Below are 13,679 nucleotides of genomic sequence, written 5' to 3' on the forward strand. Positions count from 1 at the left end.
TTTCAGCATCTTTTATGCTCTGAAGAAAAATGCTGTGGAGAACATCCAGGGAGAAAGCCATCTGGGTGGTGATAGGAAAGTGTTCATTGAGAGTGCTGTTGTGCATGAATAACAGCGAATGGGCTGGTTTGGCTAAATACATTTCCTTGAAGGTTCATTCTTTGGGCTGAGACCAAGGGGCAAAATGGGCACAGGCCATTATTATATTGAAGAAATTTGCAGAGGCTTGAGTCCTATGTAGCGTAGTCAAGAGTTAATAGACTTGTCCATTGCAGATTCTGGTGGCTGGTGAGACCCATTCAGCTGGTGTTAGAGAGGACTAGCCTGATGGCTCAGGCATATGGTGAAGTTACCACGGGAAAACAAGTCTTTGCATATCAGATGATCGTTGCTGGCTATGTGTGTGCCTGCTTTTTGCTTTTGGCAAAAGCCTGTTTGTTGAGCATACAGTTAACTTGATCTGTTTCATGTATACAAGGGATTAAGAACATGCATGCAGATATTTACCACGAATTAGCTGTCATTAAGTGTCTTATTGTTGTACCTAAAAAGTGATTTTAGCTGTCTTTTTTTTCAATGAACTATATAACATGTAGGCGAGATGTGCTGGCACATGACTTAGGAGTTTTGTCTTAAATCCTTTGCGATAGAAATGATTTGCTATCGCCTGAAACTTTTTCTTACTATTCATTTCAGACTGCGGTTTTCCATTTTCCCAAGTGTATTTTGCAAAACTACTTATTTTAATACTAAAACTCTGTTTATTTTATGCTGTCCTAAATGTTGAGCTTCTGATGTGCTGCAGCTTTTTGACAACTAGCAACTGCCCAGTAGAGGTTGCCAAGAGGAAAAGCTGGAGGTTTTGGCAGCTGGGTGGGAACAGATGACAATCGTGGAATAGATGGGCAAGAGTATTGGGTTTTGTTGTTGTTCAGAAAGTAATGAAGGCTTTTGGCAGTGGGAAGAAGATGCATCTTTCAAACCTTGTTGTAGTGTTAAGGACAAAAAGAGCATGGCATTTCAGGGAAGGCACATGAATTTTGAATCTCTGATTCCTCTTAACTTCAGGGCTGCCCCACAACATCCAGTTCAATATCTGCCTCTGGTATCAGCAATGCAAGTGCCACTGTAGCTCAAAGCTTTCGCTGTTCTGCTGAAGAATGAAATACTGACACCAGCCACTGGACCTGGTGCCGCTGTTTGCTCTGAGCTTGAGTGAACTACGGTGGCACTGACCTTAAAATTATTGTTTTGGGTTGCCTTCAGGTTGAGGATGCTTTCTCTTCCTTTGCAGTCTTGAGACTTTCACAATTATTTAAAGTTAGAGATGAGGCCCCTTTTTTATGTGCCAGTGGAAAGCAATGGGGTCATGATGGTGGTTGGAATTTGACCTTCACTATTGCATGTATAATTCTGCTTTGCTCGTATAAATTATGCTGCAAAGAGAATCCTTTCAAGTATTGTAAACAGAGCTGGTAGATCAGACCTGTTGTCAACCACATTCAACATTTTCATTCTCTGTCACAGCCTGATCTAAGTATCCAACTTCTTAATTAGGTTTTGGATAACTTCCAAGATCGGTGCTTGATGTCCAATTATAGCTGCAGTAAAATGGCACTTAGAAGTAACTAGCACTTCCAGATAAGAACTTCCCATGATCTGCTAGAAAAATTCAAAATCAAGTTGTTATGAAATACTTCGGCATCAATAAAACAGAGGAACCCAGTGAACATGTTGGTAAGGTGTCTTCCCTGACTTTCTGTCCTCAAATCATTATAAGTGTTTGGGCTTTGTTTTACCCTTGGCAGAACTTCACGGTTGCCACAGTGTCCTGTCTTTAGCTGTGCAAAATGCCCAGGAGTTTGAGTGCTGTAAAGACTTCACAGCATAGGCAGGTGCTTTTGAAGTGACCTGTGATTTTTCAAGAGCCTGTATGTATGGGTCAAATTCTGGTACACAACATGGCTGCCAACTGAGACCAGTTCTTTGCAATTCATTGGAGCAAGTTAAGATTTGTACCCTGGGAACTGAGCGTTCATTTTGGGTCATCAGTTGGAATTAGGTTTTCCAGAGCTGTCTGGACCTGAACCCAGATGCCAAACTTGTGTCCCTGCAGAGGCCCCTGGCCTACGGGCATGTCCTTCCCCCATCATTCTCTAAAGGGGAGACAGAGACGTTGGGTACCTACAATGCCTAGAGGATTGGCACATTGATGACGGTGGTGGTCCCAGCTGGAGCCTTCCTGCTGGTTGCTCTCTGGGGGAGAGTGATGAAGTCAAATGTCAGCATGATGAGTGGGGACTCCAGCTCCTTCATATCTGGATTTTGAATGTTCTGGGTTGCACTTTAACCTGGACAGCTGACAAGCACCCTAAAACTTAGGCTGTCTGAGGCAAACCGAGTATCTGCAAGTCTGGAGGGACTGGAAAGTCTGGGGTTTGTCTTCTTGTTGTTGCAGTGAGTAGCAAAACTGTCTTGATTTCTGCTGGCTGCAGAATTAAGTGAGTGCTAAGCTCTGCTGAAAATGGTACACGTATCACATCTCTACTATCAGAGGCACACGCTGGGTTTCTCTTGTGTTGTATTTCATAGTGGTGAGCATACTCAACGTGTTTGGTAAATAATCTTTACTTTCAGTAGATGACCTTTAGATGAGCTCCAGAGGTAAGAATACAGGTAGAGTAGAGATCATACCTTTCTGAATTGACAGATGTACTAAACACTGAATTTCCGTGATCAGTGCTACTGCAAACTCTGAAAAGACTAACAAGAATTAGGTCCTTACCAGGCATAGGACAGCACTACAGTGGCTGTCTTGTACTGTCTGAAGGATCTGGTGCTGCATGTGGAAGTGTCGTGGTGTGCAGTTTACATGTATTCTGCTGCTATTTGTGCCCCAGAGGACTGAGATGATCGTATAATGTGGGGAGCGAAGAGATGTTATGAGTTACTGGTGTGTAGGCAGGAAACACACAGCATTTCTTGCAGGTGATGGAAATGTGCCTCTGCTGGGAAAGTGAGCCTTTTTGCAGTTGTATCCAAAACTGAAAAATCAGACTGAGGCGTTGTCGGGATTGTCCACATGCCAGACTGCCATCCTTTTCTAGCTGGCTTTCTGCAAGAATGTGGGGTCTTGCAAAGTCACATCCTATTATTTGTCAGCCATGAATCATCATTTCTTTTAACTGGCTAAATTGAGGAGCAAGGTGCAAGGAGAATGACCCTCGTTAATCAGGGCAGATGGGTTGAAGTAGTGGGTCACTTTTTATCCCTAGCCTGCAAAACCAGCTTGACAGCAAACAGCAATCTTATGGATCTTCTTCTTGTGTTCCTGAAGGGAGCCATCTTCCTCTTCCCATTGCAATTTTTGAAGTCTTTATTGCTGTAAATCCTACAGGCACTGGGTAAGAAAGTTTAATACCTACCAAGTTGCCTGCAACATAGCAACCAAAGGATAGTCAGACTTAATGTCGCAAGTGACATGTATTACATCCATTACACAAAGCTCCCCCTCTCTTGCATGAGTGGTTAAGGAGAAGCTGGACATCCAACAGAACTATGACAAGAGCAACTTGCTCCTGTCTTAGGTATCCTTGGACCATTTTCCTGCCAGGCTGGTAGTGGAAGTAGGAGATCTACAGGGTTCACCGTCATCTGAATCCAGCGGTTTGGGTTCATATCCCTGTGGATAGTGGTGAATATCCTGCTGCTCCCACAAAAAATTGGTAGTTTCTGATGCATTTGCTGGCAAATAACTTTGTGGGAATGGAGACCAAAGAACTCTCCTGCCCCTCCTGATGGTCCACTGGGCTGGACTGGGGACCTTGGTGGTCTCAGCCTGACTGGTTTCTGCAGGTCAGAGCGCAAGATGAGGGGTTGGGCTTAGTTGGCCTAAAAATTGTCTTGCGAGGGCAGGAGTGAAGAAAGGAGGCTGATTTAAAAACCCTGCCTCACCACTCCCTGAATGATTTGGGCCAGGAGGAGGGAAGGTCGCATAAGGTACTTGGCAGAAGCTGGAAAGTGCATATGGGGAAAGACGCTTTGTTTCTGCCGGCAATTGCCTGCTCTGGCAAATGCAGCAGCAGGTAGGGCCCTGGCAGGGGGTAAAGGAAGGGCTGTGGCTGTAACCCCTCGCCAGGCTTTGTCTGCCATGCAGATTAGGTGGAGGGCTTTTCTGGCTCAGTGTTGCTAGGCTCTTCCCCCCTATTGACTTGGTGGAGAGGCTGAGGGGGGCGGGAGGGAGGCACTGCATTATATTGTTTCTTTGAGTTGTTTTTTTCCCCCCTCTATGGGGAGATGGGCTTGATCCACTGGTTTTGGATTTCACAGGCAGAAGGCAAGACATGACCAGCTGGTGTCTTGAAATGGCACAGGTGCAATGGCTGCGGGAGGGGGGAGCCAGGAATAATTACAGGTTTCTGAAGCATCAGGCTTTGCCTGAAAAGGGCTCATCGAGAAACTGCTCTTTATGGAAAATTAATGGTGAAGCTGGAAAAAACTGTCAGGCTCACTATTGCTGTCATGGGGTAGTGATGCCTTAAAGGAGCAGCACCTCCTGCTTGCCTTCCCTCCACAGGCAGCCCGCAGCCGGCGCGCAGCTTTCTGATCCCACAGCAATTGAAATTTCGTGTCACTGTCATCAGATTTAATGGCCTTGAGTCCCTGTCTCTTCTTTTTTTTTTCTTTCTTTTTTCCCCTTTCCACCCCTAATTTCTGATTATGCTTGCTCTTTCCTTTGGAAGCCTTTTATTTTTTAGCCCCCTAAACCTGTTTCTGCCTCACTGAGTGAAAGCTAAGTGGGCCAAAAAGCCTAAATTACATGATGTGGGGAACTCAAAAGCATCGCCTCCCCTGGTGGGGGGCGTTATTCCTGAAAGACTGTGGGGCACATTGGAAAGCTGCTCCCAAAACATGTTAGGATTTATCTGGGGAGAGACCAAATCCCCAGCTAAAGCCATTCCTCACGGTCTCAGAAATGCATTTTAAAAAGAAAATGAAAAGGTTGCTTAAGGGAAGTGCTAACTGATCAGTGTCCCACCTCCAGGCCTGTGTGCAGACACATCATACATACAGTGTCATGCCCCTGAAAATAACCTGCACGCTAAAGTATAGCACGTCTCACTTGCATATATTGCTGTTCTGTTGCTTTTTGTCCAAGTCCATCTCTACAGCTCAGGTCTATAATCAGCTATTATTTTAAAAAGAAACAACAGATAACCGTCTGGCAAATTCCATTGTGAACTCTGAAAGTCGTCCCACCACACTGTATCTGCAACCAGCAGTGCTGCTTCCTGGGTGCATTGAAAGTAATAATCTTGAGTTACCTGGCAGCTCCTAGAGAGCTGTGAGTGGGGCCTCTTTACACTCCTGTTGATGGGACCTTTGTACCCAGAAGGCAGGAGTCTCTGTCTCTTTTCCGGTCATATGAAGCTTTTGTTTCTTGATCAGATGCTGGACTCTCCAGGTTGAGATGTAGTTGGGTCGCCAGCTCCCATAGGCTGAAAATTTTTGCCTAAAATCCCTTTCTCAATATCTCTAGAAGTGTTCTCTGAGGAGTAGTTTTTAGAGGTTTCTAAAAAGTATTAGCTAGAATGTCTCTTTCTCCAAGTCCTGTAAAATCGCAGTGATGGTATTAAACCAGCTAGCCTTTCAGGCAGCGAGAAATGAAAAATAGCACTAATAAACTCCATTAAAAGCTCCTGAAGCTACAGCAAACCGTTTTCTATAAACAATAAAAGTTTATAATGTTGGTTATGGAGAGCACTGGGCAGTGTAATGGTTCCTGGAGGCTTTATTGGGGCTAGCTCAGGGCACCTCATAATAAGGTACATTCAAGTAGGAGGCTCACCCCATCCTCGTGCTGATGATCACTGCTGTGGAGATGCAGGAACACATTTTTATGCGGCAGCCTCTTTGACTGCAACTTCACCTACTTTTTAATAAGGTGCGTGTGTATGTTTGTGTGCAAGTCTGATGTCCTGTACACAGGAAGCCCTGTTTGACCAGGTGTGCCAAAAACCCTCTAAAACTGACAGTAGGTCCCTTTTTTCTGTCACATCTTTCCTTCTCTCAGGCCCTTTAAAAAAGCTGTGGTGTCACTGGAAGTTTTTCTCTGTCTCCTATCTTAAAATGCTACACTTCAGAATTGTGCTGTTTTAGGAACAGATTGGGCCCCAGCCAACTACGCTGAGTTAAATTTGGAGTGAAAGTTAATGTTTGTGAAGGAAGAGGAAGCAGTTCTTTGGAAAGGTGACTTTTTGTTTGTATGTGGCCAGGCAGTGGGGCCATTAGGATAGTTTCATATGGAAGTGACTGTTGGCCAGATTACAGTTAAAATTGGGAAGGGCCTGGCATCCATGGGACAATGTACAGACTTTCATGAAAATGTAGTGGATGTTTTCTGGTTGTCATATCTTCACTTCTACCATAACATCCGCTACTGTACGTGGATATTCGCACACTCTGTCTCGGAGCAGCATCAAACAAGTGCCAGATCCTCATGTCTCCCAAAATGTGACCATCTCGCGAGAAGGTGCTGCTGTGTGCATGAGTGCTGTCTCTGAATGGCTCTGGACCACGTTGTTCTCCTGCCCTAGGTGGGAGCTATGCTGTAATCTCTCTCTAACAGTGGTTTCTCTCCCTCTCCCTTCCCCTCCTGCAGACATGCCTGGAGTTGGAGCGATACCTTCAGACTGAACCGCGGAAGATCTCTGAGACCTTTGGTGAGGATTTGGACTGCTTCCTTCATGCCTCCTCAGCCCCAGATGCAGAGGACAATATCCGACGGCTGGACCCCATCCTTTTACCAGTGGAGACGAGCACGTGTGACAAAAGCGCCAACATGGACATTATCCTCTCACGGGACAAGCTGCTGTCTGAGACGTGCCTCAGCTTGCAGTCCACCAGCTCTTCCACAGAAGGCTACACAGCCGTCAACCAGGCCCAACTCAATGCAGTAACCTCATTAACGCCCCCTTCCTCTCCGGAGCTCAGCCGCCACCTTGTAAAAACCTCACAGACTCTCTCAGCAGTGGATGGCACGGTGACGTTGAAATTGGTGGCCAAGAAAACTTCACTCAGCTCCGTGAAAGTGGGTGTAGCAACAGCAACCGCAGGGACGATAAAAAGCGGGCAAAGTGACAGTGAACAAGGAGGTACAGGGGCAGAAGCATCCCCAGAAAACAAGAAGAGGGTTCATCGCTGTCAATTTAATGGGTGCCGGAAGGTTTATACAAAGAGCTCCCACTTAAAGGCTCACCAGAGGACTCATACAGGTACTTGTGTAGGATGCTTCTCTCATCTTGTCCTTCTGCCACCTAACCGTAACCATATCCTTTTATTCTCATTTAGAAAAGAAAAAAATCTCTTCTGAAAGTCCAAGCTTCTATGAAACAGGGCAGTGGAAAAATATGGTAGGCCAGCAAATGTACCCATTATTGAATAGAACAGATGAGTTCACTGTCTACCGTTAACCTGTTGGGGTTTCATATGTCTTATGGGGCTTGATGCAGAGTAATTTTAGGATACGTAAGGGATGTAGATGTATCATTCATGTTAAAACTGTGGCATGCCAGTTTGGGTTTTCAACACTCACTTCCCCAAAACAACTTTAAAAATGTTAATTTTAGTCAAGTGTTAATTGCTTCAAATAGAAAATAGCGTGCGTACATTTTTGTTGCCTTTTGTATGGGGGAAAAAGAAAAACGTGTTTCAGATCTGAGATGTACGGTTTAGGAATAATATGTGTGTAGATGCAGACATGTAGGTACGCAGATGCACGTACCCTTGAGATACTCATGATCTTGGACTTCTCTGGTGATAAAATACAGTGAAACCAAATGAAAGAATGACATGGAGTTTGAATGGAATAGTGCACGTAGAGAGAGAACAGGATGTATGGAAAGATGTCAGGCTGTTATTTTGGGTAATAGTTACTAATGTTGCATATAAGCTCCACTGTGTAAGCTTCTTGAAGCATACCGAATTGGCTTAGGTTTGGATGTTCAGGATCCCCACTCTCCTGTCATTTGTTCATAGTCCCCGGTAGCTTTTCAGCTGGTATTCATTGGCAGTAATATCTGTGCAGTTTGCGCACATTGCTGCTTTGTTCTAAGCTTCACATGTGATGAGAGATGATAAATTCCCATTAGCACTGTCTTATCATGTGATTATCCTTGTTTCCAGAGGGATTGCTGTAATCAGTTTTCTCAATTTTACTGTAAAATGTGTGGTCTCTTACGATAACTGCACATTTAATTCACGATCTTATCATGCAGGCAGATTCCTAGAAGCAAGGTTGTTCTTGCAAGGTAGAAAATAACATGTTGGACCAGTGCAGTAAATCAAACAAATGTGTGGGTTGTTAAGAGAGCTGCATCCATCAAATACTAGGCAGCCCCGTAAAAGTTACATGGTCTGAAGTATAAATCATATTAAGACATAAAAGGCATTGGTTTTGATCTTTTTATATGGGTGTTCTAGTGCTTTTAGTGGGGATAGCCACCTTGCCAGGAGTGACCTCACTTGTGATCCAGTGATTTGAAAGCCAGTGAAAATAGTGCAGTCATTTTAAAATCTGCAGCAACATGGTCAGGAGGCTCCTCGTAGCTCCAGTGCCACTGTGAGGCTGGCCCCCACCGGGGCTGTCCGGGGGGATGTCCCAGCCAAGGCCTTCCAGCAGGCAACGGGGCTCCCGTGAAGGCACAAATGCAGAGCATGAGAGCTGTTGACGCGGTGGTCTTGTCTGTTCAGATGTGACCCCTGCGTTCCTCCTCAAGCTGGAAGTGATGGGTCTTACACAGCTGTTCCTGAAGTTAGTCAGAGATGTGACACGATTGCCTAGAAAACGTGAACTTGTGGAGTTTTTCTGGTTTTGTCACCCAGTAGGTGGGGATGTGGACAAGGAGTCCCAAGAGAGCACTTGCAAAAACCACTACTTTTTCAGCATCTCCACCCTTTGGAGTCAAAATCTTGCAAGATTTTGCATGCTTTTGAACCCAGCCTTACGTCTGGTTGAATTTTGTATCTGAGGTCAAAACCTTTCTCCTTGGTAACATCAGCATGTGGAATCTTATGTTTTACAATTAATCCATGACGAGAAACATTTCTCACTGGCCCTGTGATACTTCTGTTGAATAGCCTTAGACTGTACATAGTGCCATTGACGTGTATGTGTCTGCCCGTCCACAGCAGTGCTCAACATGGTGAGAAAGGCAAGTCCACCTTTGCTGGCAGATCAGGAAGACCTGTATCAGATGATGAGACTGCAGCTGCCCGGGTGCAGTGCCCACACCTCCCACTCCCAGCACCTCACCTAGTGGGTTCAGCTACCCCTCTGATCTTGCCAGTTAAACCATCAGTGGTTTAACCAGCCCCTAAACCATGTACTAGTTTATGGGAGTGTTCCTGTTTCCATCCACCAAGTCCTAAGCAGATAGTCTAGCTTCTTAGGAAAGCAGGAAGGGAAAAGAAAAGAGGGAATACAAACCTGGATGAGGAGCTCTCCTGTCTTTGCAGCCATATAACCACCCTGCACCTGACCACATCCTAGCTGTGCGTAACTGTGTAGAAAGCATGGTTTCATTTTGCGATGAGGACTGGATGCAGCCCTGTTAAAATACATCTTAGATGCAGAACCTGGGAGCAGGTAGGCACCTGGCTCCCATTTTTCTCTGTGGAAAGCAGATTGTCTAAATACCTGTGAACATTTACATCTTGGGAACAATCTGAGTGAATCGAGGGGAAGGGTGTGATAGGCTTATCTAACTAGCTTATTTGAGTCCAGAGCACAAAGTCATTCAGACCCCTTCATCCTGCTTAAGTGCCCTGTTCCCTTAAAAACCACTGACCGTTGGATGCCTTAAATCAGAGCTGATACAATCAAGACATTAAATCTGTTCACGCTGGCCTCTACAGTGGGGTTTCCCCGCAGGGAGCTCCTGCCTCTGATAAAAGAGAGGGACAGAGAGGAATAGCTATGGAAATTTGGGACTGAATTATAAATGGCAGGGCTGCCTCCTTTCCAATGCACGCCTTCAGGGCTAGGGACAAGGAGCCCTTTTCTCCATTGACGCTTTGTTTTTTTCACGCGGTGAGCTGAGTGTGCTGTGGGTTGCGAATGCACCCAGCAGTGCCAATGGCTAGTAGCCACTTGGCTTAGTCAGTGGCTGAGCCAGAGGGTCTGAAATGATTGCGAGATATTTTCCTTTGGCTGGTAGTTTGTTAGTGTGTCATGCAAGAGCAGTCTGCCAGTGCGGGCTCTGTGTAAAAGGGTGTGAGTGCCCTGACAGACAAAGAGCTCTTAGTGTGGGGTTCACAGGCAAGGAGGCAGATGCAGGCTGGTCACCCAGCTTGCACGTGCAAAGTCCACTTGCTGGATCAAAGGGATTTACTGCAGTGCATGAAAACAAGAAAACCATGGGCTGGGGAGCTGGAGGGTGAAAGTCGGCGGAAGGAGGTTGCATTCTTTTTGTTCGTGTGTAAGGCTGACCAGACGGATGCTGGCTGGCGTTCCTCGCTGCTGCATGATGAGCCAGGCTGGGCTGGAGGCAATATAGACTGATAGCAGCTTGCTAGATTGGAGATGATCTTCTCTTAGGGCTTTACTTTGCTGGGGAGCCCAGAGACAGTCAGACTCCATATTGCACTTGGTGCATCCCCCACGTTACTCTCCTGCATCTCATCCGTAAGAGAATCAGGACAGTGCTGTAAGGCCCATCAATGATTGAACTGGTTATGAAACCACCTTCTGGATGACCTTTGGAGAGGGAAAAACAATCATCTGTGTGGGAGAGAATTTAATCTGGAAGGGAAAGGGAAAAACATTGGATGGAAAGGGAAATGAAAATATTTGACTCAATTCAAAGTAATCTGGGGCATCTAAAGCGAAGGGTGTGTAAAGGAGCTAAGAGCAGTGGTGGGACTGACTGTCAGAGGGCAGCAAAGAAGCCACTCAGGGGAAATAGCAGCTGGGCCTGTAAACAGGAGGAAAACGTGAGCTGTAGGTTTGGAAGGACCACGCTGCCAATGTGAGGGTGAGGTAAAAACATCTAAAGAAGGAGCCACTGGGACTGGCATGGTAATCCAACCCTAGCGCATTCTCTCACAGTTATTCATGGAGCAGACATCAGTACAAACAATGACATTTTGTCTCTTTTGAGAGACAGAAGTTTTCGTCCAGCCTTCACACATACATGGAGATGAATTGCCAATGTAATGGAGAGTGGAGAGGGAAGAAGTTCGAATGAGCCAAAACCCATGTGTAGTCATCAGTACTTCCTAAATTAGAAAGCAGGATATTGCTGGCGAGTGTCTGGATGCAAATAAGTCTAAGAGTGAGGTGGCCTGTGACCTATGGAAAGATTAGTCATGGGACGTGGCTGTGTCTCCTGGATCGAAGATCTCTGGAGGAGATTTCTATCTCCTGACAAAACCATTCATATCAGCCTTCCTTGCAGTAATGTACAGGGGAAGGTAAGAGATGGCGTGGGTGCTTTCTGGCCAGAGATAAAGCATCACATATAAAGTGACCAGGAAATCCTTAAGATTGGGATGGTGATAAAAAATTACCCTTAGGGGGTTCTGCTGGGGTTTGCATTTTATGAGTATCAGAAGGTTTTGGGTTTTTTTCTTTATCCATCTAAAATCAGGATCTGATACAACCTAAGCTCAAGTCTGAGAAACAGCAGTTGGGCACCTCACATCTATATTTAGGTTTCTAAAGCCTAAACGAGTGGGAAATACCCATGTAAATAGATGTTACGAGTCTACATGCGATCTTAAGATAGCACTTTATTAAGTGGAGTTTGTTTCACATTGTCAGGACATCTTATTTTAAATGATATAGTTCTTTGATCCAAAGTGCTGGGTGAGAGTAACTAAAACAAACAAATCCACCCTGCAGGAAAACAAATTACTACATTTGCAAGAAAAAGACAAGAGACACAAGAGTGTTAGAAAGAGCATTAATGAACAGGAAGGTTTTTGAGATGGGATTTAAAACAACAGAGAATAGCTTTCCCAAAGTGTTGGAGATAGAGGAGGAAACGTCCAAAATTTGGAAATGATTGGAAAAGACCAAATTGAGGAGAGTAGGCTGGATGATAGATAAAGAAGATTAATACAAAGTAAAGGAATAATAGAAAAAATAAAGACTATCTGTGTCAGTGATACCACATGAATGGGAAGCTGCATTGCTGTATTGTGTTAGTGTGGTAGCACCCGTGAACAGAAAGCCAGTGAAGAGAAAGAAAATGCAAATAGCCAAGCACAGCACCAATTCTGCAGGATGCAAGATTTTGAATAATGACTTAGGGAAAAGCATGTGGGAGAACAGTATAGGTAGCATAGGAGAAATGAAAGCCACAGCCCAAGATTTTTTGTTGTACAGAGACCCACGGCTTCGTAGTGAGTCCCCAGCTCTGTGTGCAGGGCTGCAACCTGGCAAGGGGACACGGAGGGACACGGAGGATGCTGAAGCTCCCATGGCAGCAGCTGAAGCAACAGGTGAATTTGCCACTGGAAACAAGAGCAAGGGAATTGAGGGAGGAGGGTTGTGTGAGGAGGACCTTCATTCAGGGCTGGATTTGTTTTGGGGTACAGTTGCAAATGTGTTTTGTTGTGGGGTTGGGTTTTTTTAAGTTTTTTGGGTAAAAACATAACAGTTTACCAAAGCTGATTAAAATAGGCACCACCTGATCATGAGCTCTTTAAAACTTTCTGGTTTTGAAGCCTGTTAGCCATTTGGCAAGTTTGGAGGGGAGTGTTGTGATTTCACTGTGGAGGGCCAGAGCCTCACTTCATTTTTACAGTGAGAGCTTAGGCTGAAGAAACGAGCTTCGTGAACCTCCCAGGCAGCAGGAGGACGGGCCCTGCCAAAAGCAGCCATTGCTGTTTAAAACACCGGTGGTGTTCATCCATTGCTTAGTTGCCAATACCTGAATGCTCAGTCCTGTGTTTCTGCTCCGTCGTTTGCTAAATCAATAGCACAGGACAGTCTTACTGTTTGGGTTTGAATATGTAAATAGGTATTGTTTGTTAGTTTGTTTGTTTGTTTGCCATGTGAGATGATTTTTGGCACAAAGGAGACCTAGAAAGTGATGTTTGCTGTCTGTTCAGTAGCTGCAGGAGGGAGAGTGCAGGCGCCTCCAAATGTTAAGGCAGGCTGCCTCGGTAAGGCACGGAGGAGCCATCTCTAGTTTGTCATCTAGTGTTTTCTTTATATCCATCCACCCCTGAGCCCCCATGAGGCTCTGTGATAGGGATCACAAAGACTCGAAGAGAAAACCTTCAACTTTGTCTTCTGCCGATTTCCCTTTGTGTTGCTGCTGTCCCACACTGGATACAAATGGCAGGTTAACGACGAGAAGCTATGATTTTCTTGTCCATTTGTCCAAAGCATTGGCACTTCTGAAGTGTTTGAGGTCACGCCAGGCCTGAATTGGAGATGTGTGCTCAGAGATGCTGTTTTAGGCTAAGGTGGGCTTGCTGGAAAAGAAGGGCCTGAGCAACCTTGGAGAGCTGAAGTGCTCTGGGCCAGAAAAGCCAAGTGCGCTACCTCTCATCTCAAAAGCAGGTGCCGGGTTAGACTCTTCCTAAGCACAGTGTGGGTGTTTGAGTCTGAGTCACATCTGGGCAAGCAGTCAGGAGCCTGGATGGACCTCTCCTAATCCAGACCCTGC

At 45.4% G+C, this 13,679-nt stretch overlaps 1 protein-coding gene across 1 annotated transcript in view; it reads left to right on the forward strand.

Moving 5' to 3' along the window:
- Window positions 1–13,679, forward strand: part of KLF7 (KLF transcription factor 7) — a 56,413-nt gene that overhangs the window by 23,676 nt on the left and 19,058 nt on the right. The window contains exon 2 of the mRNA XM_050899911.1: window positions 6,662–7,274. Coding sequence (XP_050755868.1) covers window positions 6,662–7,274 — 613 coding nt within the window. The remainder of the gene's footprint in view (window positions 1–6,661; window positions 7,275–13,679) is intronic.

This window comes from Gymnogyps californianus, chromosome 7 (assembly GCF_018139145.2).
Source record: "Gymnogyps californianus isolate 813 chromosome 7, ASM1813914v2, whole genome shotgun sequence".
NCBI classification, from domain to species: Eukaryota; Metazoa; Chordata; class Aves; order Accipitriformes; family Cathartidae; genus Gymnogyps; species Gymnogyps californianus.